Below are 23,399 nucleotides of genomic sequence, written 5' to 3'. Positions count from 1 at the left end.
TCTGTCACTTTTGGAGCTTACTCTTTCTGATTACAAAAGTAATATATGCTTTCTCTGGAGGGTCTAGAAAGTGCTGAAAAATTAAAGAGAATGAAAATTCCCTAAAGTCCCAGCACCCCAGTTGGCACTGAGCTCCATCCAGTACCTGGTGGCCTCCTCGTCTGCGCCACTGTCTTGGGCTCTTGGGCCTAGCAGAATAGAGGGCAGGGAGAGGGAGGCTGTCATGGGAAGGGATCAGGCAGGTGGGACAGAGGGGGCCCGCATTCAGAATTTCCAGTGGGTGCTGGGGAATGCAGCCGTACACCAGGAGAGAGTTCAAGTGCAGAACGGGGCAGGCAGAGGGGCACAGGGGGCAGGTGAGTGCTCATGGAAGGCAGGAGGATGCCCAGGAAGAAAAGAGGGGTCCTGGGCCACGTCATAGTTTATACTTGCCCCAAGAAGCACACAGGATGAAGCACAAGAAAGAACCTGTCTTCTCTAGAATTCACACCTGTAGATGTTTCCTGGATCGGCAGAGGTGAGACGTCTTGTCTCTGTATTTATTCTCTGCACCTGTGGACTGTAGCCAGCATGCCTTCCAAGAGAATGGAGTCACATGTGAAAGGCACAGAATTAACGAGGATTTTTATTCATTGATTTTAGAGAAAGAGGAGAAAGAGGAGGGCAGAGAGAGAGACAGACACGAACGTTGATTTGTCGGACTTGTTCATGCACTCGGTTGACTCTTGTATGTGCTCTGGCGGGGGGTTGAACCTGCAGCCTTGGCGCATTGGGACGATGCTCTGACCAACTGAGCTAGCTGGCCAGGGCGCTAACAAGAATATTACTTGTTGAATGTTATCTCTTCTCTCCTCTGAAAATGGATTTCATCTACTCTTTTTAAAAACATGGGTTTGTTTGGAATGGCTTTTCAAAACTGTCCGTCTTCATGCCCACATTACTAGACCCTTGTCCTTTGAGAGAAGGCAAGTTTGCAACTGGATGAAATGTCTTGCTAGTTTTATCAGTCACTTGCACTTATGATTGCCTGGCCATCTTTCCAACAGGCTGCATTCCTCTGCTTCGAGGGCTGCTCACTTTCAAAGCACAGCCCTGGCAAGTTTTTGTCATTTGCCCAAAACTTCCTATTGGAGGGTGTGACCTGTCTGCCTGGAGGAGCAGAGACCGAAGTCCAGCAGTAGTTGTGCAGATGCTCAGCAGGTGTCCCAAAGCAGCTAGAGGTGCTGCTGCCCCGGCCGGGTAGCTCAGCTGGTTAGAGCATCTTCCCAATACACCAAGGCTGTGGGTTCGATCCCCAGTAAGGGCAGCACATACAAGAGGCAGCCAAGTGGAACAACAAATCTATGCAAGTGGAACAACAAATCTATGTTTCTCTCTCTCTCTTCCTCTCCCTTCCTTCCCCGCCCTCTCTCTCTAAAATCAATTTAAAAACACTGGTGCTGCCATCTTCTGAACAGAAAAAATGGTAGAAAACCCTGACAAGTCTCCAAAAGTCTCACTGATAACATGCCTTCCCCAAACAACTTGCTTAAAAGACCTCCCAAGCACGATCGACATAAAAACCAACCCTATCCAGAAAAGAACCTCCAAAATTATCTACTTCAAACACAAGGATCTTACAAGGTAAATCTTGTTCTTCGTCCACTCAAATCTCAATAGGACGGCACATGGAACGGCCCCCTTCCCTCGATCCCACAGTCACACGTTCCTGCTGAGGCCCTAGATGCCGCCTGTACCTGCTGGGCCTACCCATCCACCTTCGGCATGGGAGGGGCTGACTGCTTCTCCTGTGCCCTTCCTTTTTCTGCCTCTTACCCCTCACATACCCACGTTCCCTGTCTGCTTCAGCTGCTCCCATGCCAGCCAGCCGAGTGCTAATGACTCCCAGATCTCTACCACCTCCCAGCCATCCATCCTGATTCCACCTGTGTTTATCCAACTGCCTCCTAGACATCCTCACTTATTTGCCCCAGGGGCAGCTCAAATTCCATAGGCCCCAGAAGGAAGTCATTTAATTCACTTTAGTTAACTGAATGGGGCCTCACTTCCTCAAATATAACACAGGGGTATTACTAATAGGCACCTCACACAGAAGCCTGTTATGGAGATTAAATAACACAGAACAGCATGTCAGATAGACCCTGGCACGATCTACAAGTATTAAACACGACCCTCTTCACTCAAACCCATTCCCTCCTCCCCATGTATCCCCTAAATTGACTTATAAATCCAACCATCCACATCATTTAAGCCAGAACCTGGACCATCTTTGTCAAAGCCTATCTCTTCCTTAATCTCACAGCCTCTCCTTCCCACTTCTTAAATATCTGACCTTGTCTCTCCCTCTTAGCTCCAGGGCCTGAGCCCCCAGCACATCCCCCAGGACTAGGGCTATTCCTTCCCTGACCCCACACTTGCTACTACTCCATGCCTTTCTTCTGAAAGGACACATTGCAGGACACCACTCCCCCCACCCTTATAAGCTTTCAGTGGCTCCCCATTACTTTGGGGACAAAATATCCAAACTCCTTGGAATGGCCCAGAGGCTCTTCAGGGACCTGGTTTCCTCACTCCTTCCAGGTCCACATCACTGCCCCAGCTTCAGCTCCTCCTTGGGGGAGGTTGATGCCACCGTACCCATCAAGCTCAAGATGGAGTATCTTCTCCCAATGCTGCTGCTGCTTCCAGATGCAGCTCAGGTGCCACTTCCTTCAGCCTTACTGGGCTTTTAGTAGGATGATACCTTTCTTCTTTGTTCCCCAGGGGCTCTGCCCGAACACTTACATGCTTCAGTTATTATCTGCTCATTTGCCTATCCTCTCCACTAACCTGGGTTGTCCGAAGGCAGAAAAATGATCCTTTATTTCCATGTGCCCAGAACCCAGCCCAGCGCCTGGAAGACAGTAGATACTCAGGGGAAGTGAATCAGGGCACAGTCCTTCCACCAAAAAAGAAACGAGGTGGCTTGGGGAGGCGATATCAGGGTTTAGCAAGTCCACTCCTCCCGTGGCACAAGGCTGTTCCACGGAACAGGGGTTCCTTTGGGCCTGTTTGTCCTTCTCCGCACTTCACCTCGCAAAGACTAAGCCGCACAACTGCGACACCCACGGGGCTGCGCGGCAGAGGCTGCGAGGCAGGGGCTGCGAGGGAGCCGGCACAAGCACCTCCGCGGGCTGGGTGAAGTCCTGCGCCCATTGTTCCGGGCTCCGCGCCCGCACCACCCGGCCCGGCGCACCGCCAGCTCGGACCGAATGGCACTCGGAAATGGCCCTGGGGACGCTGCAGGGGTCAACATCCCGGCGCTGGGATCCGCGACCTCCGGCGACCCTAGGAGACGCAGGCTCCGGGCTGGGATCCCTCCCCGGCCCGCGGCCGCGGCGGGCGGGAAAGCGCCCGGGAAAACGCCCGGCCTGCCCGAGTCCCGCGCCCGCCGCCCGGCACGCAGGACGGGGCGGGGCCGGCGTGCACGGGGACGGAGCCGACGCGGCGGGGCGGGGCCGGCGCGGGCACCGGAAGCGCTGGGAGGCCCGAGCCGTCCCAGGGTGCCCCGCGCGGCGTGGACTCGGGCCGCTGCCGCCATCCCGCTGGCGAGAGGCTGAGAGAGGCCGCCCGCTCGCCGGCCGGGCTCGTGTGGCCAGTGCGTGAGAGCGCGGGGGCCGTGTCAGCGAGACGCAAAGCGCAGCCGCCGCCACCGAACGGACATGATAGGGCGCAGTGCCGCCGCCTCTTGTTCCTCAGCCCCCGAACGGCACTGAGAGGGGCCCGCCGCCGCCGCCGCCCGCCCGCCCCGCCGCCCCGCTTCCTGCCCGGCCCCCGGCCCCGCCGCCCGCTCCGCCCCCGACCCCGCCGGGCCGGGCCGCGGCCCCGCTCCGCCCTGCGCAATTCTATGTGACCGGCGGGCCCGGAGCCGCCGCCGCCGCAGCGCGAACATGGACGCCGTCAACGCCTTCAACCAGGAGGTGAGGGGGCGCGGGCCGGCGCCGGCTCTCCCGCGCGGCGGGCTTGAAGCTGGGCTCGGGTGGGGACGCTTCCTGCTCCGGTTCCGGCGGCCGGGCCCGCGCGACGGCCTGCGGCCCGAGAGGTGGCAGCGGCCGCGGGGCCGACCCCTCCCCTCCCCCACGCCCGGCGACGACCTCGGCCGCGTCCGCGGCCGCGCGGGCTCCTCGTCCGGCCCGCTCGCCCGCAGCCCCACTAGTGCCCCCGGGAGTCAGAGCCCGCCCGCGGCCGGGACTGGAGCGCGGCGCGTGGGGGGCGGGGCGGGAGCGTCCGCCGGTCCCGGCTCCCGCTGCCGGGCCGCGGCCGCTGGACTCTGATCCCGGGCGGTTGGCGTCCGGAGCGGGCCGGTAGCGAGCCCGTCCGACCCGGGACTCGCGCACGTGGGAAGTGGGATTGGTGCACCACAGGGGTGCCCCTTGTCACTGCCAGTCGCGCACGCCGCCCTCGGGGACTCCGAGCCCGGCGTGACACCTGAGAAGTTGAATGAGCGACGCGAGCCCGCGGTAGCGCGGCCTCGGCGCACCGGTCCCCCGGCCGTTCCCCCTCGAGCACCCCCGCCTCCCGAGCCTTCCCCCGCGGAGACCCCCAGCCTGGCCCGGAGCTACCGCGACCCACGAGCTCCACTTTCCCTCCAGTCCCTGTGGGCGCGGCGCGGCCCGCGCAGTAGTGGGTCCGAGCCTTGGGGGCAGGGCGCCCGGCCCGGGCGATTTAAAACGCAGTCCCGGCACGGAGACCATTGTCGTGCGTCGGTTGCACAGTCTTCCTTTTGCAAATGCTAGAGACAAGCCCGATATTTAAGAAGCCAGATGCAGCGGTTGTGGGTGTCTTGATGGGGCGCTCAGAACTTGCTGCGTCTCACGAGATTTTGCGGGGTCCCTCCCATCACACTTCCGATTTGCGGGGCGAGTCGTCCGCGGGGCCCTGGGGCCGAGCCCCGGGAGGAGAGGGCCGCTCACCGCCTGTTGGGTCGCCCGGGAAACGGCGTGTCTCCGACTGGGGGTCTCCCGGAGGTCGCGGGCCCGCCGCCCGACGTTGCCAGCCACGTTCAGCAGTGGGGCTTTCAGGGTGGGGAAGTGACCTTTTTCTTCTTCGGGCACAGCTGACGTTCAGGGTCGGGTTCGTTTGGGGCGGGCAGCGTCGTGGCTCCACATTTATGCACCTTCGGCGGGGACCGCACCGCAGGGCACCGGGCGGTCATTCCTCCTAATGCTGTGGCTGCGGCTTCGCGGGCTTGGCTCCAGGGCAGGGTCTCTGGCCAGTTGCCCCGCACCCCTCCCTGGGGCAGCGCCTGGCAGGTGCGGTGCAGCGAGTGCGAGTTTACACAAGTGCTGCGGCCGTGGCTTAAAGGTTCCGAGTGCGTTGCTCTCGCAAGGTAAAAACAATGAATTGTCTTTACTTTGAAAGGACATTTATTAAAGCTGTGGACAAGGAAACAGGAAGGGGTTAGGATGGAAGAAGCAACAAAGGGGACAGCTGCCCCTGCCCCCTGGTTGCCGTCCCGGGACCGACTGTGCGGGGGGCGGAGAGGGGGGCGCTGATGGAATAGTTGCAGGGGAAATTGTTGCTGGGCGGAGAGGAGGGTTTTCCGTGCTTTGAGGAGTATTTAATTCTCACTTAGGCTCCATGGAAGTTGCGGTTAAGCGCTCTCCTAAGTAAAGGATGTCATGTTAATTCTGGAAAAGTGATGAGTAGTTTTTACTTCAAAAAAATTAGGAATGACATTGACTCCTTGGAAAGGGGAAGTGGTGTTTTAACCTTTTTAAGTGTGCAACAGGAGAATTTGATTGTTGCTTTGATTGTTGCTTGTTTCCCTCGATTTTTATTCCCATTCCTAGTCTGTCTGTATGGACTTGATGGTGACTATGTAAGGTGTGTGGTGTCAGCCCTCCCACCAAAACGATCTTCGGAGGGAGTGAGTCTGATTGCAAACCCATCTTGATCCACAGTGCTTCTCAGTTACTTCTCACCGTGCAGGACACGGTGCTGACCACCTGTATCCTCAAGTCCCCCAGATCTCATGCTCACGAACCCCAGAGTACCGCCCAGCTGCAAAGCAGAGCCCTGCCTGTGGTGGCACCCACCACAGGGCACCCTGCTGCCGGGGAACCCGGTCTCGCAGAGGCCACCAGGCCTACGCAAGCGCAGGCCCCTGGTCGGCGGTAGCACAGCTCCCTGGGGCCTTTGGAGAGCACTGAGGACTTGGGGACAGGAGATGGTGTAGGTAGTGGTGATGGAGGGGCAGTGAGCCAGTGGGCACTGGGCTCCAGAGGCTGCTGGAAAGTGAGGACGGTTAAGGAGTTGGGGCCCGACGCCTAATGTGTGTGAGCTCCATTTTTAGGCTTTGAGTAAACAGAGGTTGTGTGTCGTGGGTAATGTAATCAAGAGGCTTGGTTTGTCGTGCGCGTTGTGGAAGGCAGAGGTTTGGGGATAAGTGGTGGGTTGGGGTTCAGCTAAGAGAAGCCAGTTGAATCTAGACTTGGTGAGTCTGTAGTGGGAACTCAGGGGAGGGAGCTGTGGGCCAGAGGAGCCTCCGATGGGGTTGGTAGTCACCTGGCATCCCTCTCTAGGTGCTGGGCGCGGGGCGGGGTGGTTAGCACAGTCCAGCAGCCACCCGCAGCGCAGCCAGTGCAGGGGTCTGAGTGGAGGTCCTGTGGAAATTCCTGGCGTTCCGTTGGGCATCAAGCACTCAAACTTGGACGAACCCAGCGATAGAGGGAGAGCCCCAGGAGTCACTCTCACATGTGCCCTGAAGAAGGAAATTGGGGGGATTAATATTTAATAAGCATCTATGGCATGTCGGCACTTTATATGCACATATCCAGTTAACGTTTCTGCAGCCTTACCTAGGCATCACGTGCGGTGGGGAAACTGACCTCGAACGGAGTTAAGCAGCATTCTGCTACTAAACGTAACGGCAGGCAGGGCTGGGACTGGGACGTGGGGCTGGCCTCTCCTTGTTGCCTGAGGGTGGCGTGTTGTGCGGTGTCGGGAGAGTAGTTGCAGGTTAAAGCTTAAGAAAAGGGTGTCTGCAAGTTTGGAGGGTTTGGGATCTGAAGTCTGAGGTTAAATGGGGATGCGGAAGATGAAGTAAGGTAGCAAATGGCACTCGTAGTCTCGTTCAGAAGTTCGATTGTGAGAGTTCAAGGGCAAAGAGAAGGAAGAGCAGTGACTAGTGTCCTAGGCTGTGACACTAGACCTCCCGATGTTTAGGTTAGGGTTGGGGTGCCTCCAGCCCTGGTCTCTAGGAGCTGGGAGCAGGGGAAGTCTAGAAAAGTGCAGTTTCAAGCAATGAAAGGGGGTGGGTAACTTAGGGCAAAGCGGTGCCTACAAGGAAGGAGAGGGGAAGCCCAGGTCAGACAGGCCCCTCTCTCTGCTGCAGACAGGAAGATAAGGAAGGAGGGGGTATTACAGACACCCATCAAGGAGCACCTTTGGGCAAGACACAGTGTTAAGTGTTGTACAGGGTGAAGATGAGTGATCAATTATGGCCAGTTCTTAGTTGTATTCTGTTAGGGTTATACACTCCTTAATGTGAAGAGTTTGGTATCTGGTAACTGTTGAATGAATAAATGGGGTTTAAAGTTTATAAATGGGGTTTCTTAATCCATCTATTGCATTTTTAGCATTCAGTCAATCTTCTCTAAATCCAAAGGAACATATCTACCCCCCTATAGCCCTCCCCCAAGCCAGAGGCAAATACTGGATTATCAATCTCTGTGGTGCATAAACAAAATAGAACATTCTGTGTTTTGATACACATGGGTAGTGTGTTGTACACATTCTGCAAAGTGGATTTTTGCTCAGACATTAATACTGCATGAGATTCGGTTCATTCTAATGGCCATGTAGTGCCACCTTTGAACAAATGGCATTCTATTGGATTCCCCAGGTGACAAACGTAGGTGGTTCCTCATTTTTTGCCACAGATACTGTAGTGAATGTTCTTAAACGTCTTGTGTAAGAGTTTCTCTGGGACAGCTTTCTTCAGACTTTGATTTTGACTTCCTTAAACTCAACACTTAAGGGCCACGGAGAGCTTTGTATTTGCAGATTGTATGAGCTGATATTTGCCATGTTAGAAATTCCAGCTGAGAACTGCATTTATTAAAAGTAACAATAAACCCACTACATGGTAACATAAATAGCAAATGCTTTCAAAACAAAAAAAGTTAGAAGACTGATGATGCTGTTTTCTGTTTTGCAAATCTCATTTAAACTTTGGTGAAATAAAAGCTGGATTCTTGTGTCCTCCTTCTGTCTCTGGCATCACACGCATCAGACAGCGTCTAGGAAAGGGCTGTACCCTTGGGAGAAAGGGAATGAAAGGGCAGCACCTTCCTCTGGACAGGGAAGCAGCTTGCACCTCACAGACCCGGAGGGGAGCTCGGACCCTCGGGTTTGTTCTGAAACTGCAGCCTGAGGTGGCGTGCACATGATGCTGCCTTGAAGTGCAGGAGGAAAACGGGTGTTTTTACTCCGTTTCCCTTTCAAGTCAGGCAGAAGTAAGTTTTATGAATACTTGATGTATGGCTTGAAGTTGGTGCACTTACCTACGTGGGCATCCGCCATGAGCCACCGTGACGTGGGTCAGGAAGAGCCGACCCGCTCCAGGCTGCTCCCACCGGAAGTCATTCTGTGGGGACTGTCGTGTATTTTTTACCTACTGATCAGTGGGTGTGTTTGTCTTCTACAGTTCTGATCATGTGACAAGGACGCCTTGGGAAGTTTTCTTTCAACCTGCAATGTTAATCTCTGGTTGCTCTGACCTGAGGTCTGTCCACAGAGACGCAGAGACATGGAGTGCCGCAGGGTCCCCAGTCTCCCTTGGTCGTGCACCCCGCTCCTGCAAGGAGTCTGGGGTCTTAGAAGTTAGCTGTTCAGCCCTGGCTGGTACCCCTCAGTGGTTTGAGCACCGGCCCTATGAACCAAAGGGCACGTGCCTGGGTTGTGGGCCAGGTCCCCAGTAGAGGGCGCATGAGAGGCAACCACACACTGATGTTTCTCTCCCACTCTTTCCCTGTCCCTTTCCCCTCTCTCTAAAAATAAATAAATAAAGTCTTAAATTAAAAGAAAAGAAAGAAGTGACCATCCAGTTCTCTGCTGTAGGTCTGGCTTCACGGCTTCACATTGGGTGGAGGACAGCTGGCTCCTCACCGCTTTCTGGAGCCGTGTTTGTCACTGATGTTCATGTAGAAAATATCCCCCTCCTGTGTATTATTTCGTAAGGTATCTTGTTTCAGAAAAAACTACGTGGGCACATGATAAGGAACTGATCCAGAGAAAAACTGGGATTATGGAAAAGTTGGCTTACAAATTCTAGTGAAACCATACAGGAGATTTAAAAAAAAAGTGAGAAAACGGTACTTCTGTGTGTGTGTGTGTGTGTGTGTGTGTGTGTTGGGGGAGGGGTGGTTGGGTTTTTTGCCAGCAACAAATTGGAGGTTGTGCTCTGCCATGGAGCACTCGTGTTCCTTCCAGGTGGCTTTTCCATAGGTAACTGCACACATTCTGATCTCATTCTAAATACGCCTGGGTGACGTGGTGCAAAACACATTGTAACATAAAGGATGAACCTTTAGTGTAATTTGTTGAGACAATATGCTGAATTCTTCTTTTTAGCATACTTCATAACAACAGCACACAACTTTAATGATCTTAAAAAAAAAACCCTATATTATCAGGTATATAGAATAAGCAGCTTACCTGTTAGCAGTTGAAATTTTTGGTAATATTGGTTGGTTAATGATATTCTGTTCATGTGGAACCACAGAAAAGGTAGAATTAATAATTACTAAATTTACATTAGGATTAGGCCTGACCAAGATCTGTTGAGATGTTAGACTAGAGAAGACATGTCTACATTTCTCTGTTAATATTAAGTGTAATTAACAGTACACTTTTACAGATTTTTTGAAAATTAGAGAATCTCACAAACTGTTATAATTTATTATATCCTGGTCACCTTCACCCTGTTCAGTATTTGCATGGCTTACTGATTACTTTTCATTCCTTTACAGTTAGAGGTCTTTGTTGGTGCTTGTGGAAGCGTGAGTCACTGCATAGAGACCTTGATATTCCCCTGGGACGTGGGACAAGCAGTAGAGGATTCAGCAAGAAATCCAGTGTGACTCTGGAGTGGAGTTTAGGGGAGAAGCCACAGTTTTATGTGGAAAATATAAAAGATGGCCACTAGAGCTCAGTTAAAAGTGGAGGACCATCCAAGTACCTCTTCAAGGTGATCATTTGTGCTTGGCTGGTTGGTGATTTGGGTATAAATCCATGTGGGTCGGCGATAATCCTGGTTGGACGAGAAGGCAGAGCAGTGATGTGCCCAGCATATTGGACATCAAGAGCAGAGCTTTTTCTTTACTTTTGTTTAGGCACACTATTTTTTTTTTAGATTTTATTTATTTACTTTTAGAGAGAGGGGAAGGGTGGGAGAAGGAGAAGGACAGAAACATCAATGTGCGGCTGCCTCTCACACACCCCACTGGGGACCTGGCCCAGCACCCAGGCACGTGCCCTGTCTGGGAGTCGAACCTGTGACCCTTTTGTTCGCAGGCTGGTGCTCAGTCCACGGAGCCACACCAGCCAGGGCTGAGCACAGTACTCTTCTTACAACAAAATTATTTTCAGAAACAGTCACAGAATCAGCCAGGAAAGAAACCTGATCTTCATGCTAGTTACAAATAAGTATTATGATGGGAGGAAAGCTGGTTAATATTTTTAAATTCCATTAATACTTTTTGGGAAAAAGTAGAAAAGCTTGTCTACATACTAGTCTGTCACAATAATGAATAATAATATTCCAATTTATTTTCAAGCCTAAACTTGTGCATATTTGTTAATGCCTGTCAAGGTTGATCTTCACATATTGTATTCAGTAGACACAGCCAGGTTTATCGATCGTATCTTCACCCGTAACTGATTGAGGAACACTTGTTATTAATTCTAATTACAAAAATGTGTACATGATGCAGCAGATATAAAACAGTTGGGAAGTCTCAAGCATGGTGACATTCTCTATAATTTTTTATTTGCGGATCTTCAAGCTTCATGTTTCACTGTACCTTTGTTCCAAGCTGATTCTGGCTACTTGTAAATATTTGTGCCAGAAAGAATCGCATGTTTCGGAAGTACTGTTTAAACACAGGGGTGTGTGTGTGCACCACAGGACGGAGACCCCTGAGCTCGAGGAGCGTGCAGGCCGCCCTGAACCTTTGTGAGCGTCTCCCCGAATGTGGAGGTACACAGGCCGGCATGTTTGGGGCACTGGCCATGGAACCACAGGGTTTCCTCATTGAACTTGCCTAAGAATAGACTGCTTGTTAAAGGATACATAGTAAAAACGTGCAGATTCCATGCTTCTGTATTGTCGACACTTAACAGCCACCACAGCAAGGTAGTTTAAAATGTCAAGAGCCCCAGTCAGCAAAATTTTATCCTTGATATTATTAGAATTGCCGGTGCTTGGTGGTGATAAAATGACTTGTAGTCAGCTTTGTTACTGTGTTTAGAGACAATTTACCCACGTTTTACCTGACCCTTGGTAATGGGTGGGTTTCTCCCATTGCGCCACTCTAGGTGTGCTCTTACCTTCGAGAGCAGTAGTTGATGAGACCTACAGTCTCAATCCCCCTTTGCAGTGTCCCCAGTTCATACACTGCATCATGAATGTTCCACTTTATTCCCCCTTTTAACTGTGTCAGGGCTGCATTTTAGCTGAAGTAGAACTATAACATTTTGCTTCAAGGAAACCTGTAATACGGAACTTTACGGTAATATACCTTTAAGCCTTTAGGAAACAGGCAAGATTTTTTTTTAACTGTAATAGTCATGCATCATCTAGTTCAGCTTAATTAAGAGATGCTGAATGATAAGCCACTCGAGAAAGAACAGCCAAGTTTGGAGTTAAGTTGGAGACTTTACCATTGTTCAATGAATGTAAACTCGTATCTTACAAAGTTAGGTTTTTAAAAATACATGACATGTCCAAAACAGACAAATCCAAAGAGACAAAAAGAAGATTACTGGTTGGGACGAGGGAGAATGGAGAGTGACTGCTGTTGGGGACTGCTTTCCTTCGGGGGGGTGATGAGAACGTGCTAACAGTGAGTGGTGGTGATGGTCGCACAACTGTGACTGTCGTACAAGCCGCTGCATTGTACGCTCCAGAGCAGGCGTGTCAGACGCATTCTCACCGGGGGCCACATCAGCCTCGTGGTTGCCTTTAAAGGGCCGAATGTAACTTTAGGACGGTATAAATGTAACTGCTCCTTAACAGTTAAGCGAGAGCTCGGTGCTACCGCACGTAGAGACAAGGTACCAGCCGATAAAACAAGGCGGAGAGCCGGATTCGGCCCTCACGCTTCGTGTTTGCCACCTGTGATCTCTAGGGATGGGTTTTATGCTATATGATCTCAAAGATATTTAAAGAAAAGCACAAAACTGTTAGGTTTTAACACATTATTTTCATTGTTTTGTTGCTTGGTCTGATTTTCTTTTCTAAAATTTTTATTTTGAGAGTATGTTTATTAAAACTGGGAACAGTGATGCAAAGGAAGGAATTATGGTAAAAGAAGCAGCAGGAGAGAGCCTAGGCTGGTTGCCTTGGTTCTCTTGAGAATACAGCGGAACCTTGGTCCTCAAACTTCATTCGTTCTGCAAGTCTGTTCAATAAGCTGCTTGTTTGAAAATCGAATCTCCGTTGTTTCCTGAGAGATGCTGATCATACAGGTCCCAGCATGAAAGGGCTGTCGGCTCTGGACCCGAAGTTTTGGTCAAGAACCAGAACCAAATTGTTCAGGATGAGAGGTGTTCAACAACTGAGATTTGACTGTGTTACAGGGGAGAGGAGTCCAGGCCGGGCTGCTTAGGCTCCCTGGGAGGTCACAGAAAAGGGGCCTTGGAGACAGGGTCGGGGGTGAGCCTCCAACGAGCTGCCGCTGCCCCCTGCTCCCTGGCTGCAAGTCCCCTGGACACCCGTGGAACGTAGGAGGTGCTGCCTGTGGGGGAAGAAGAGGAGACAGGGAAAGGCACCAGCTTGCTCTCCATAAGGTTACAACAGTACCTGCCAAATACTAACTGGCTCTGCAAATTATTTTGTTAATCATGAATACTAAGTTCAAAAGGTATCTTTAGTTTTTACATGCTACTTCAAGATCCAGTGGGGACATTTGAAGGGAAGGACAGGAAAGGAATTCTTCATTTGCTTATTACGTACCAACCAGATGCCACTAATGGCTTGGGTGTTTTATATATATGTCTTCATATTCTTTCCACTGTAAAGGTAGGCATACTGGGAAGGTGGTGTGAATTGTCCAAGGTCACGGTGTGGGAATGGCAGTTCTGAGATTTGTCTGAGTCCAGCCCGTGGCCCCCATGGCTGCTCAGAAGTGTTTGAGCAGTTGATCTTTGTCCGCTGGGTGGTTTATGAAGGGAGAGGGCTCACTACTGAGTTTTTGGTAAGATTGGAAGCATGGCAGCAAGGCGCTCCAGTGCGTGCTTTTGGAAGCATGTGTCAGCATTTAAGAAAAATGAGGTTTGGTTCGTTTTTAAGTCACCTATAGTAAAACTCAAGATACACCTCTAGGCAGTGATATTTCCCTTACTAATTTATGTTCAAAATTAAAATTTTTAATTGACAAGGGATTTTATCTATGCTACCATTTTCCGTTTCAGTCCCAGGCATGTGCATAGAGCCAGGCATTGCAACGTTACGGAAGCGACAGGGTCTGGGTGAAACCCATAAAGTGGGGCGGTGTTTCTTTCTTTCATCTCGTTGAACGAGTGTTTGTCCTAGAAACGATTTTCATTTTTCCTCTTGAGGTCTAAGAGAGGAATGCTTAATTCACAAAAATGTCCTATAGTCCACTTCGGGGGTACACGAAGTTCGCTGCGAGGCACAGTAAAAGTGGTTTTGAAACCTGGTGTCTGTGCCGGTAGAGTGGAGTGACGTGCGAATGAAACGTTTGAGGTTTTCTAAAATCACCTCGTGGCCTGTTTCTTGAGCAAGTGGAAAGAAGGAGTTGAGGCCTGACTGAGTTCCGTGAGCCAGGATGGAGGTGAGGACTAGAAAGTCCCTGCGGCTGGAACACAGCAGGGCTTTGCTGGAACACAGCAGGGCTTTGCGGAGGGAGGGGGGAGGGAGGGGGGGGAGGGAGGGGGGGGGGAGGCAGGCAGGCAGCGGTGGAGACCTGTGGAAAGAGAGGGGAGTTGGTCTTCCATGAAGCGTCAGTTAGGGCATACTCTATAGAATGAGTCATCAGAAATTATTCAGAAAATTAGTTCTGCCAGCAGTACGTGGTAACAGAATTAGGGTTTGGTGATATAATTAAAAAGTGGGAAATAATGCAGATGAAATTTAAACTACTGTTTGCTAATTTACTGTATTCCGTTCTCTTAAATGTGTGTAGAAGTAGTTAACCCAACAGTGGTTTCATATGTAGTACTAACAGTGTATATTGCATTTGTATGTATTTTGTAAAAAGCCTTGTAAATTTGTCCCATTTTAGAAATATTTCATACTAATGTCTCCTTGCCCCTAAACAAGTGGAAAACTGGTTAAACATTTGGACTTCAAAGGATTTGACTATGTAAAGTAAATAGAATTTACATGGGAGTAAATTATATACCGGTAATTAAAGGGGTATGTTATTTAACACACAGATGTCAACAAAAAATACATTTCAAGAGTGATTTCTCAGAGTTGGTTTGTTTATTTTTAGAGAAAGAGGAAGGGAGGGAGAAAGAGAGGGAAAGAAACATTGATTGGTTGCCTGTCCCACACACCTGGCCCGGGACCAAACCCATGACCTAGGCGTGTGCCCTGACTGGGAATTGAACCAGCAGCCTTTGTTTTGTGAGACAATGCCCAACCCACTGGGCCACACTGGTCAGGACAGATTTGGGTTTTATATCCACAAGAGCTTCAGTTGTGTTTTTAAATGGGGTAAATTTTTTAACTTACTTTGAAAAATTTGTTTTAGTAATTTTGAAAACTTTTATTAAAGATTTATAAGCCATTGATTTAGACATAACTGTTAACTTAAAGGTTTACACCATGGATAAGTTGGATCTAATACTGATGATTCTATATGTTTATATTTAAAGTAGGAGAAATGCATTTTGTGTCTCAGACAGACACAAGTTAGGTGTTTTTTTTTTCCAGCCCTGGCTGGTGTGGCTCAGTGGATTGAGTGCCAACCTGTGAACCAAAGCATCCCGGGTTTGATTCCCAGTTAGGGCACATGCCTGGGTTGCCGGCCAGGTCCCCAGTAGGGGGCGCGTGAGAGGTAACCACACACTGATGTTTCTCTCCCTTTCTCCCTCCTTTCCCCTCTGTCTAAAAATAAATAATAAAATCTTTTTTAAATATATATTTTTTTATTTTAAAGTTAATGAAAAACAAAGTTAAATTAGAAAATATTTTACCAAATACCATTAACATTTTAGAGTATTTCTGTCTCTTCCTCCACTTGTTTTTGGAAATTTTTATATGGTTATGGAATAACATGACATTCTTTTCTGATTTTAAATTGCCATTGTGGAAAATTTGAGAGCATAATTATTTTATAAATTTCTAGAGATAAAAGTATTAGATTAAGAGATTTAGACATTTTTTTAGGTCTTGATTATATAGCTTTAAACTTTTCCCTGAAAGTAAAGCCCACCCGTTAGGTCCCATCAACAGAGTCCTGTTTGCTTTATGCTCTTCTACACTTAAGCCAGTTAGATGGCCAAAGGGTTGCGTCTCGTTATTTTAACTGCTTGTTAATAAGGTTGAACTCTGTGTGTTTGTTAACTCGTTATCAGGGTTGTTTTTGTTGACCGAGTTGCTCTCCTCTGTACCTTCTTCCGTCTCACTGGTGTACCGGCGTGTTTGTGTGCGGCATGGACTCAGTAGTCCGCTTCCAGGGAGAGTGGCAGAGTGGTCCTCAGCCAAGGTAGCTGCCTTGCCACCCCCAGCCCCACCCTGCACCCCTCACCATGGTAATTTCCCAGGGGGCGGTAAGAAAGCATTAGCTCACATAAGCCTTTGGTGAAGCATTGGTAAAGACGTAGCATGAAACAGCAGGTGAGAAGGGACCGTAAACCATCCCTTGCCTCATTGTTCCAGCAGCAAGTCTTCATGCAGTTGCATGCAGGACAAAGCATATTTGCAGAAAAATGATTTTAAAGTTTCTTCCTACTTATGTTTTGTTGAAAAAACTTAATGTGTACTTTCATGAAGTGTTTATATGTTAGTAATAAACATTAAAGTTCTGTTGGACTTAACTCTTGGTTTGGTTGAATCCAGTATGTGTGATATATTAGGTCAAATGAACAAAAGAGGAAAAATTGCAGAATTAAACGCTTTGATATCTGCATCTGTGGGGGGGAGATGTGAATGCCGGCCTGTCACTGTGCAGGTATTTGTTTTTAATTAGGGGGGAGGGGTAGGAGTAAGTATCCCACTGGAAAAGATTCTGAAAGGAAATATTGTTTGAGGGGTTTGAAAGGTTAAAAACATCCCTTAGACTAGTATGTAGTCTTCTAATTCTTTTCATTGCTTTGACAGCTCAATTTCAAAAAATAGAAAAAGATGCATTTCAGAAATCGTAGGCTGGATGCCAGTAACTTTTCTCTCTGCCAGTTGTCAGTTTTATGAGTTTCTAGAAATGTCTAGACACTGGGAGCCAGGACAGATTCACTCATGATTTATACTAGACCAGATTAAACTACTTTGTTTTGTAAAGTGTGTTTTGTCTAACAAGGTTTATAAACTGATAGTTGTCGTGATTTCATCGTGAATAAATTAGAAAAATGGAGGCAGGATGAGAGTGTGTTGCTAAGTGAATTTTAGCTAACTGGCAGTGTCCAAGGAATATCAGATAAGGTCATCCTAAAGGTAGGTTCTGTTCATTTTAATTCAAAAAAACCATTGAGTTGGGGGAAGGCATATAACGCAGTCTCGGGAAATACACAGGGGAATTGGAATAGCTGCTACATCAAGTAGCAGAAAACAGTTTCCGGACTCAGAAACCGAAGTCAAGTCGGCATGAAGATCTCGTTAGGGTAGACATGCCTGTGGAAACGGTCTTGAGTTTCAGTTGATTATAGGTGTCAGTTTAACAATGAATTAAGCACGGCTTTTAAAAAAGATAATAGTGACAATATGTAATGGCCCCGACTGGTGTGGCTTGTGGGTTAGGCATCGGCCTGCAAAGCGAAAGGTCGCAGGTTCCATTCTAGTGAGGACACATGCCTGGCTGCAGGTTTGGTCCTCAGTTGGGGCACAAAGGAGAGGCAATCCATAGATGTTTCTGTTCCTCTCTTTCTCCCTCCTTCCCCCCTCTCTAAAAAAAAATTAAAAGTAATTATAACAAATACTGCCACTCCCACCCCTCTAGATCCTGAGTTCTAGAACTTGTGAATATGTTTGAATGTGGCAAAAGAGAATTTGCAGATGAGATCAAGTTACAGGGATGGGTTAATTATCGCACATTATCCGGATGAGCCCAACGTAATCCCAGAGGCCCTTCTGTGAGAGAGGCAGGAGAGTCAGAGTGATGTGACAGTGGAAGCGGGGTCCCGGCGCAGGGAAGACACTGCCCTGCAGGCTTTAAAGAGGGGGGTCGTGAGCCACAGGAAGGTGGGTGCCCTCTGGAAGCGGGAGAAGGCGAGACGGGCCTGCCCCAGGGACTCCAGGAGGAGCACAGCGCTGCCCACGGCACCTTGACTGTGGACTAGGGCGAGTCTGGCTTCCCAAGTAGTAGGGTAATATGTTTCTGCTGTTTTAAGCAGCAAAGTTTGTTGTGATGTGTTACTACAGAAATGGGAAACTAACACAAAAGACAATTTATTAGATCCCATTAACATAGGAATAAATCCAGAAGGAAGTACCAGAGGGAGATTTGGGGTTGGTAGCGGGAGGACTGCAGTAGCCATCGAAGCACGTGAGTGGCTGAGCCTGTGTCGCTGGCCAGGATTGGCCAGAGCTGAGATGCTCTGCAGCTTTTATTAAAGAGAGAGAAACATCAATGTGTGGTTGCCTCTCACACGCTCTCCACCTGGGGACCTGGCCCACAACCCAGGCATGTGCCCTGACTGGGAATCGAACCAGTGACCCTTTGGTTCGCAGGACAGCGCTCCATCCACTGAGCCACACCAGCCAGGGCTAAAAGTCTTTGACACTGAGACACTCTCACCATTGAGAGGATTGCTCTACACGCAGCATTTGGGCAGTAGATGTAACACGGAGAACATGGGGTCCCCCGTAACAGAAGTCCCACTCCGGGCGCTGTGTAGCTCCACTTCCGAGTCAGGCACGCTGGGCCCCGAGCTTTCTGTGCAGTATCTCATTTAATCTGAGCAACACTGACGGGAAGTGAGTGCTGGTCACCTTGGCAGATTTAAAAAGTCCTTGTAGTTTAGAAAGGTTAACTAAACTTTTCACAGTTTATACTATTAGTAAACAGCACAGTATCATATTACTTTGACTAACATCAAAACTCTGAATTCTATAGGTGTCGCAGCCAAATATTCTCATTCTTTATCTTCTCTTGAAACTTCTTTGTTGGTATAAGGGATTGTGAAATGAATGATTTGCCCTAATTTTTTGACTACTTTGTGTATTGGGCTTCTATACGCCGTGCGGGAGGACGATGTCATACTCAGATTTCTCATAGTTCAGCTTGTGACAAAGCAGAGTGTCACACTCATGTCTGTTGCTGGCAGGTATGTTTTTCCTCTTCTGCGGAGGTGCTCTGAGTGCATCTCGTGCCCTTGGGGGGCTGCTGCTGTTCTGTGCATGGGCTCTGCCTGGCTCTCCCCCTGACCCACACACAGGCCGTAGGGGCAGGGCTGCCCCAGTGACGCTCAGTGAGCACTTGCCCCTGGCCGGTGAAACACCGGGCAGTCCGTGTGCAGCAACTAATGTAGTTGTCGTGATACCTGTGAAGTAGGAAACAGTGTGTCCTTTTCACGTGTGCGGACGCTGGCACTGACAGCTTAAGTAATTTGCTCAGAATCATCACTTTTGGACCCAGTTTCAAAACCAGTTCTGTCTTTCTTGCTCCATAATAACCACAATGTCTGGGGGTTTTTTTTTCATTAGTAGAGTTTGTTGGAATTACTAAGTTTTATAGCTTTCAAGTTTTATATATAAAACCCGTAGGTTTTTCCTTAAAGTTTGTTGGCTGAGGCAGGAAAAACTACAGCCTGCATTGTCTCTACCCCCGCTGCTGCCGTGTGTTCCTGCTGTGTGCAGGCTGTCTGCGAGGAACAGGGCGGTTTTTTCTGACGTGGCCATGCTGCTTCCCCCCGTGTGTGTCTGTGAGAGGGGGGGACTGGTGTGAGGACTGTCTGCCTTACGGAGGGGTGACCAGCGGTTGGTTTGGGCTTTATTTTCCTCGGTTCTAAAACAGAAGAATTTTTCTGAATAATTAATTGCCTTTGGTTTTTTGTTTGTTTGTTTTCCGGGACCCCACAGTGAGAATTTCAGTTCTGCTCTGAGCTGGGGAGCTGGTGCATGCACACCACACCCAAAGTGAGGGGCTGCCCCAGGCCCGCTCCCCTGTGTGTGCTGTGTCAGGGTTTTCTCTGTGCAGCTCAGCTCCTTTCTGTAATCTGCTGTCTGCCTGCCCGCGGTTTGACAAACCCTGCCCTGGAGTTTCTCCGGGACTCTTCCTTGTTGGACAGGACTGTGTGCCCTAGAAGTAGGACGAGCTGGCATCGAGCGTGCGCTCGCTCTGTGCCAGGTGCTGCATTGAGTGCTTGTAGATGAATCCCTTGAATCCTTAAACTTCCCTAAATAAGTAGGGACTGTTATCCTCCTTTTGCAGAAGAGGAAACAATTTCTCTTAGCCAGTGAGGGTGGAGCCAGGATTTCCCAGGCAATTGATTATCGAGCCTGCGTTCTGATTGTTACTCTAACAGAAATTTGCTGTTTTCAGAAATTCAGTAACCATGATCTAAATCTAAATCTGGAATCTCCTATCAGCACAAGGTTGCATGCTTCCCAGATGTCTCGGCTGGCACCGGTGGCCGTGACAGGTAACTCCTCCTATTAGAAGTCATGAAATTGCAGCCTTGCTCTAGACTCCGGTGAGGATTCAGTGCATTTCCTCTAACCTGTTGCTGGGTTGGACCCATCACTTCACCTCTGTGCCACTTTTGGTTTGTTACTAGAAAAACCTTTGGGCCCACCCCCTTATAACAATTTTAGTTTAGTATTTATTACCTTTTCACTGGGTCCAAATGAATATCTTTTCTCTTCACTGTGTAGTCTTCATAGTCTTTAGTATCTGCATTATGCCCTTGTGCTAATGTATTAGAGTATTAAAGAGTTTCATTATTTTTTGGTATTTATTAGAAAGAATTAGAGCTTTGGGTAATGGTAGGCTGCAGATTGAAATCACTCTTAATTAGGTGTATGACTTTGAGCAGATTCCTGAACTTCTGTGCCTCAGTGTTCTCATCTGTAAAGTGGAATTATAATATTTACCTCGCCGTACAGGCTCCTAGTGTTTCTGTTCCACTAAACACTGTCCATGTGCACAGCACTGGAAAGGATGTTGCTTTCAGCACGAGCTCTGGGTCACTGCATCTAAGGAAGGCCTTGATCTAAATGCAAGGGACCTGTGTGGTGGCTTTGCACTGTGAAGAAGTCAGTGAAATACTAATGCCTTTTATTGAGCTTTTAAAAAGTGACTTTTTTTTAAACCTCCAGTTTTGAAACTTCTATATCTGTCGATAGTATTTGTCTTCATAAATTATATCAGATATGAATTACGGGTTTAAGATTTATGAAAGACATTAGTAAAGGAATGTAAAAGGCATCTATTATAAAAAGAAGCTTAAATGTGATGGAAGCCTTACAGTGTTAACATGGAAGAGCTATTTGACGGGTGGTCATTGGTAAGGTGTCGAAAGACCACTGTCTCCTACCTCGTGCCAGACACCGAGCTCACAATACTAAGCCACTCACGGAGCTCTCAAGTTTTATTGAATGAATGAAAAATGATCCAATATCATGTTTCTGCTTTCTCACCTGCCACTTATTTCTCAACCAGTTGGACTTTGGAATCACTTTCAAAAACTGGTATCACTTCATACTGAAAGAACAAGGTTTGGTTTGCATCCTAATTAACCTCTCATGCAAATGCCTTTAATTTCTGGCATTGGCCTTGGTGTGTCTTCGTGTGGCCCCTTCTCTGTACCTCATTGGCATTTTTGGTACGTGCCCTGCTGAGTTCCTGTCTTGCTCCTGGCTCCCCCGTCCTGCCGCGAGTTCCTCTCCCTCATCCTCATGGCGTTGATTCTGTGACCATCCGTTTTTTAGCCTGGATTTCTCCTCCTGCGTTCAGGATCCGTGTTCCGTCTCTGCCTGAAGTCTCCGCCTGGTATTCGCTAGGCATCCCAGGTTCGATCCAGCACGCTTCATTGTGTTATCCCTGAGTCAGTACAGTCTACAGCCAGGCATGGATGCCTGCTTAACATGTTTTCTGTACTCCCCATCATAGTTCATGGTCTCTGCATGTCTTTAGTCGGTCCACAGCATTGTATAAGGCCATGAATGTGCCATTGGGGATTGGGAGCTTTCGCCAAATTTTAGTCAAGAAAATTCTCTGGGCATCATCCAAAAGAGATGTAACCCTTCCGGGTATTATCTCGAAACAGGTGGAACAGCATTTATGCTAGTCGTTACTATATTGGGTTGGCCAAAAAGTCTGTATACTTTTTTCGTAAAATGAAAGGCGTATTTTTCATAGTCACCAATAATTTTATTATTTGGATATTTTGAGTATGTTGGTAGAACGTTGACTGTTCTCTGTGTCTCGATTTGATCGCCATCACCTTCAGCTGGTCCCCCTGACCGCTGGTCCCCCCCCCCCCCCCCCCCCCCCCCGATCATGGAGCATCGCCCAGTGAGACACCTCCAGCACGAAACTCTGCAAACCACTTCTGACGCGTTGGATCCGTCACAGCACCTTCTCCACACACTGCACACATCCTTTTCTGCATTTCAGTTGCGTTGTTACCTTTCCTAAAATAATAAAGCATAATATGCCAAAAATACTGCATGTTTTCTTCCATCTTCAGGGTTAAAATGGCCACACAAAAATTCACCAATTTTAGTAAGGTTTTTATATACACGCTGATATGACAGCTGTCACAATACAATCTAACAAAATTATTTCAAGTGAAGTTAAAGACAACTAAGCGCTACTAGAGCCACTGTATGGAAAAAAACAAACTTTTTGGCCAACCCGATAATTCAATAAAATAACATACCACTAAACTCAGTTCTCCTTACACAGAGCAGGCCCTCTGAAGCCGACCCCAGCACTCTACCTGGTGGTCTTTGCTGTATGGAACAGAGGGGTACTCTTCCTCTGGGTCTTAGAGGGTGCTGCGCGAGGGCTCTCTAGTCTTTTGCCTGAATGATGGTTATACTACTATACGGTATGGTCTGTATTTTAATTTTTTAATAAGTCCTGATAACTTTTTAAATGTATAGACTGCGTGGAGAATTTCATCAGAAGATACACTTATCTGGTCTGTCTTGTGAGCTCAGTTGGCTGTTATTTTAACGTGGCCAGTTACTTCCTGCTGAAATGATCAAAGAGTCCTGTTTGGGACATTAAGTGAATACTAGCTCTGGTTTGGGCGTCATTAAAATGATTCTCTAAGCTTTTAATGGCCAGAGAAGTAGTTCTCACTGTTGCTCATTCTTAAGATCCATGTATTAAGTTTTTTGTACCCCCCTTTCTCTGCTTTAAGGTATAAAGAAGGAAACAGAACAGTAATAAACAACTGTCTTAATTTTAAAATTTACAGATGGTCAGAATACAGCCTTTATAAATGTATATTGCATATTTCATGTAATACTGATATTTTAATTTGTTCTTTTGACCTTTATGATTTTAGAGTTTGCATTTAAATTGAAATATCTTCAATTTTTCTTGTTTTTAATTGATTTATATATCTCAAATATTATCTCCTTTCTAATTGCCTTTAAATTAGTGAGCATTCTCAAGGAAAATTTTCATTGGTAAATAAAGTAGTAAAGTATCACGACCATTTTTATTTAGATATTCCTTTTCAAAAATGAATTTCTGTGTTAGTCTCTTTGTTTCTCCTATTTTCTATATCTTCTTATTTATGAGAAAATTCTACCTTTCATGATATGTTGCCAAGTAGGGCTACCCCTCTGGGAAATGAGATTTCCGTTTTTTAGACTAGCCTCTTAGTGTAGTGCTCTGGGAAAGGTCTGTGTCTCAGGAATTCCATATTTGAAGAAGTAACATTAATTGGGAAGAAATAGAAATATGATTCATATAAGGTTGAAAATGCTTATTTCAAAATAATCCTTTTAGAAACCCCAGGTATTTGTATGTGCCTAGGATTAAGCAGAACAG

At 47.9% G+C, this 23,399-nt stretch overlaps 1 protein-coding gene across 2 annotated transcripts in view; it reads left to right on the top strand.

Moving 5' to 3' along the window:
* Positions 1-3,794: 3,794 nt before the first annotated feature.
* Positions 3,795-23,399, top strand: part of SCAF4 (SR-related CTD associated factor 4) — a 56,866-nt gene continuing 37,261 nt past the window's right edge. For both annotated transcript variants that reach the window (XM_053916631.2, XM_053916628.2), the window contains exon 1: positions 3,795-3,959. In XM_053916631.2, coding sequence (XP_053772606.1) covers positions 3,930-3,959 — 30 coding nt within the window. In that variant the 5' untranslated portion in view covers positions 3,795-3,929. The remainder of the gene's footprint in view (positions 3,960-23,399) is intronic.

This window comes from Desmodus rotundus, chromosome 2, assembly GCF_022682495.2.
Source record: "Desmodus rotundus isolate HL8 chromosome 2, HLdesRot8A.1, whole genome shotgun sequence".
NCBI classification, from domain to species: Eukaryota; Metazoa; Chordata; class Mammalia; order Chiroptera; family Phyllostomidae; genus Desmodus; species Desmodus rotundus.
This window is presented reverse-complemented; position numbering and strand designations above follow the sequence as displayed.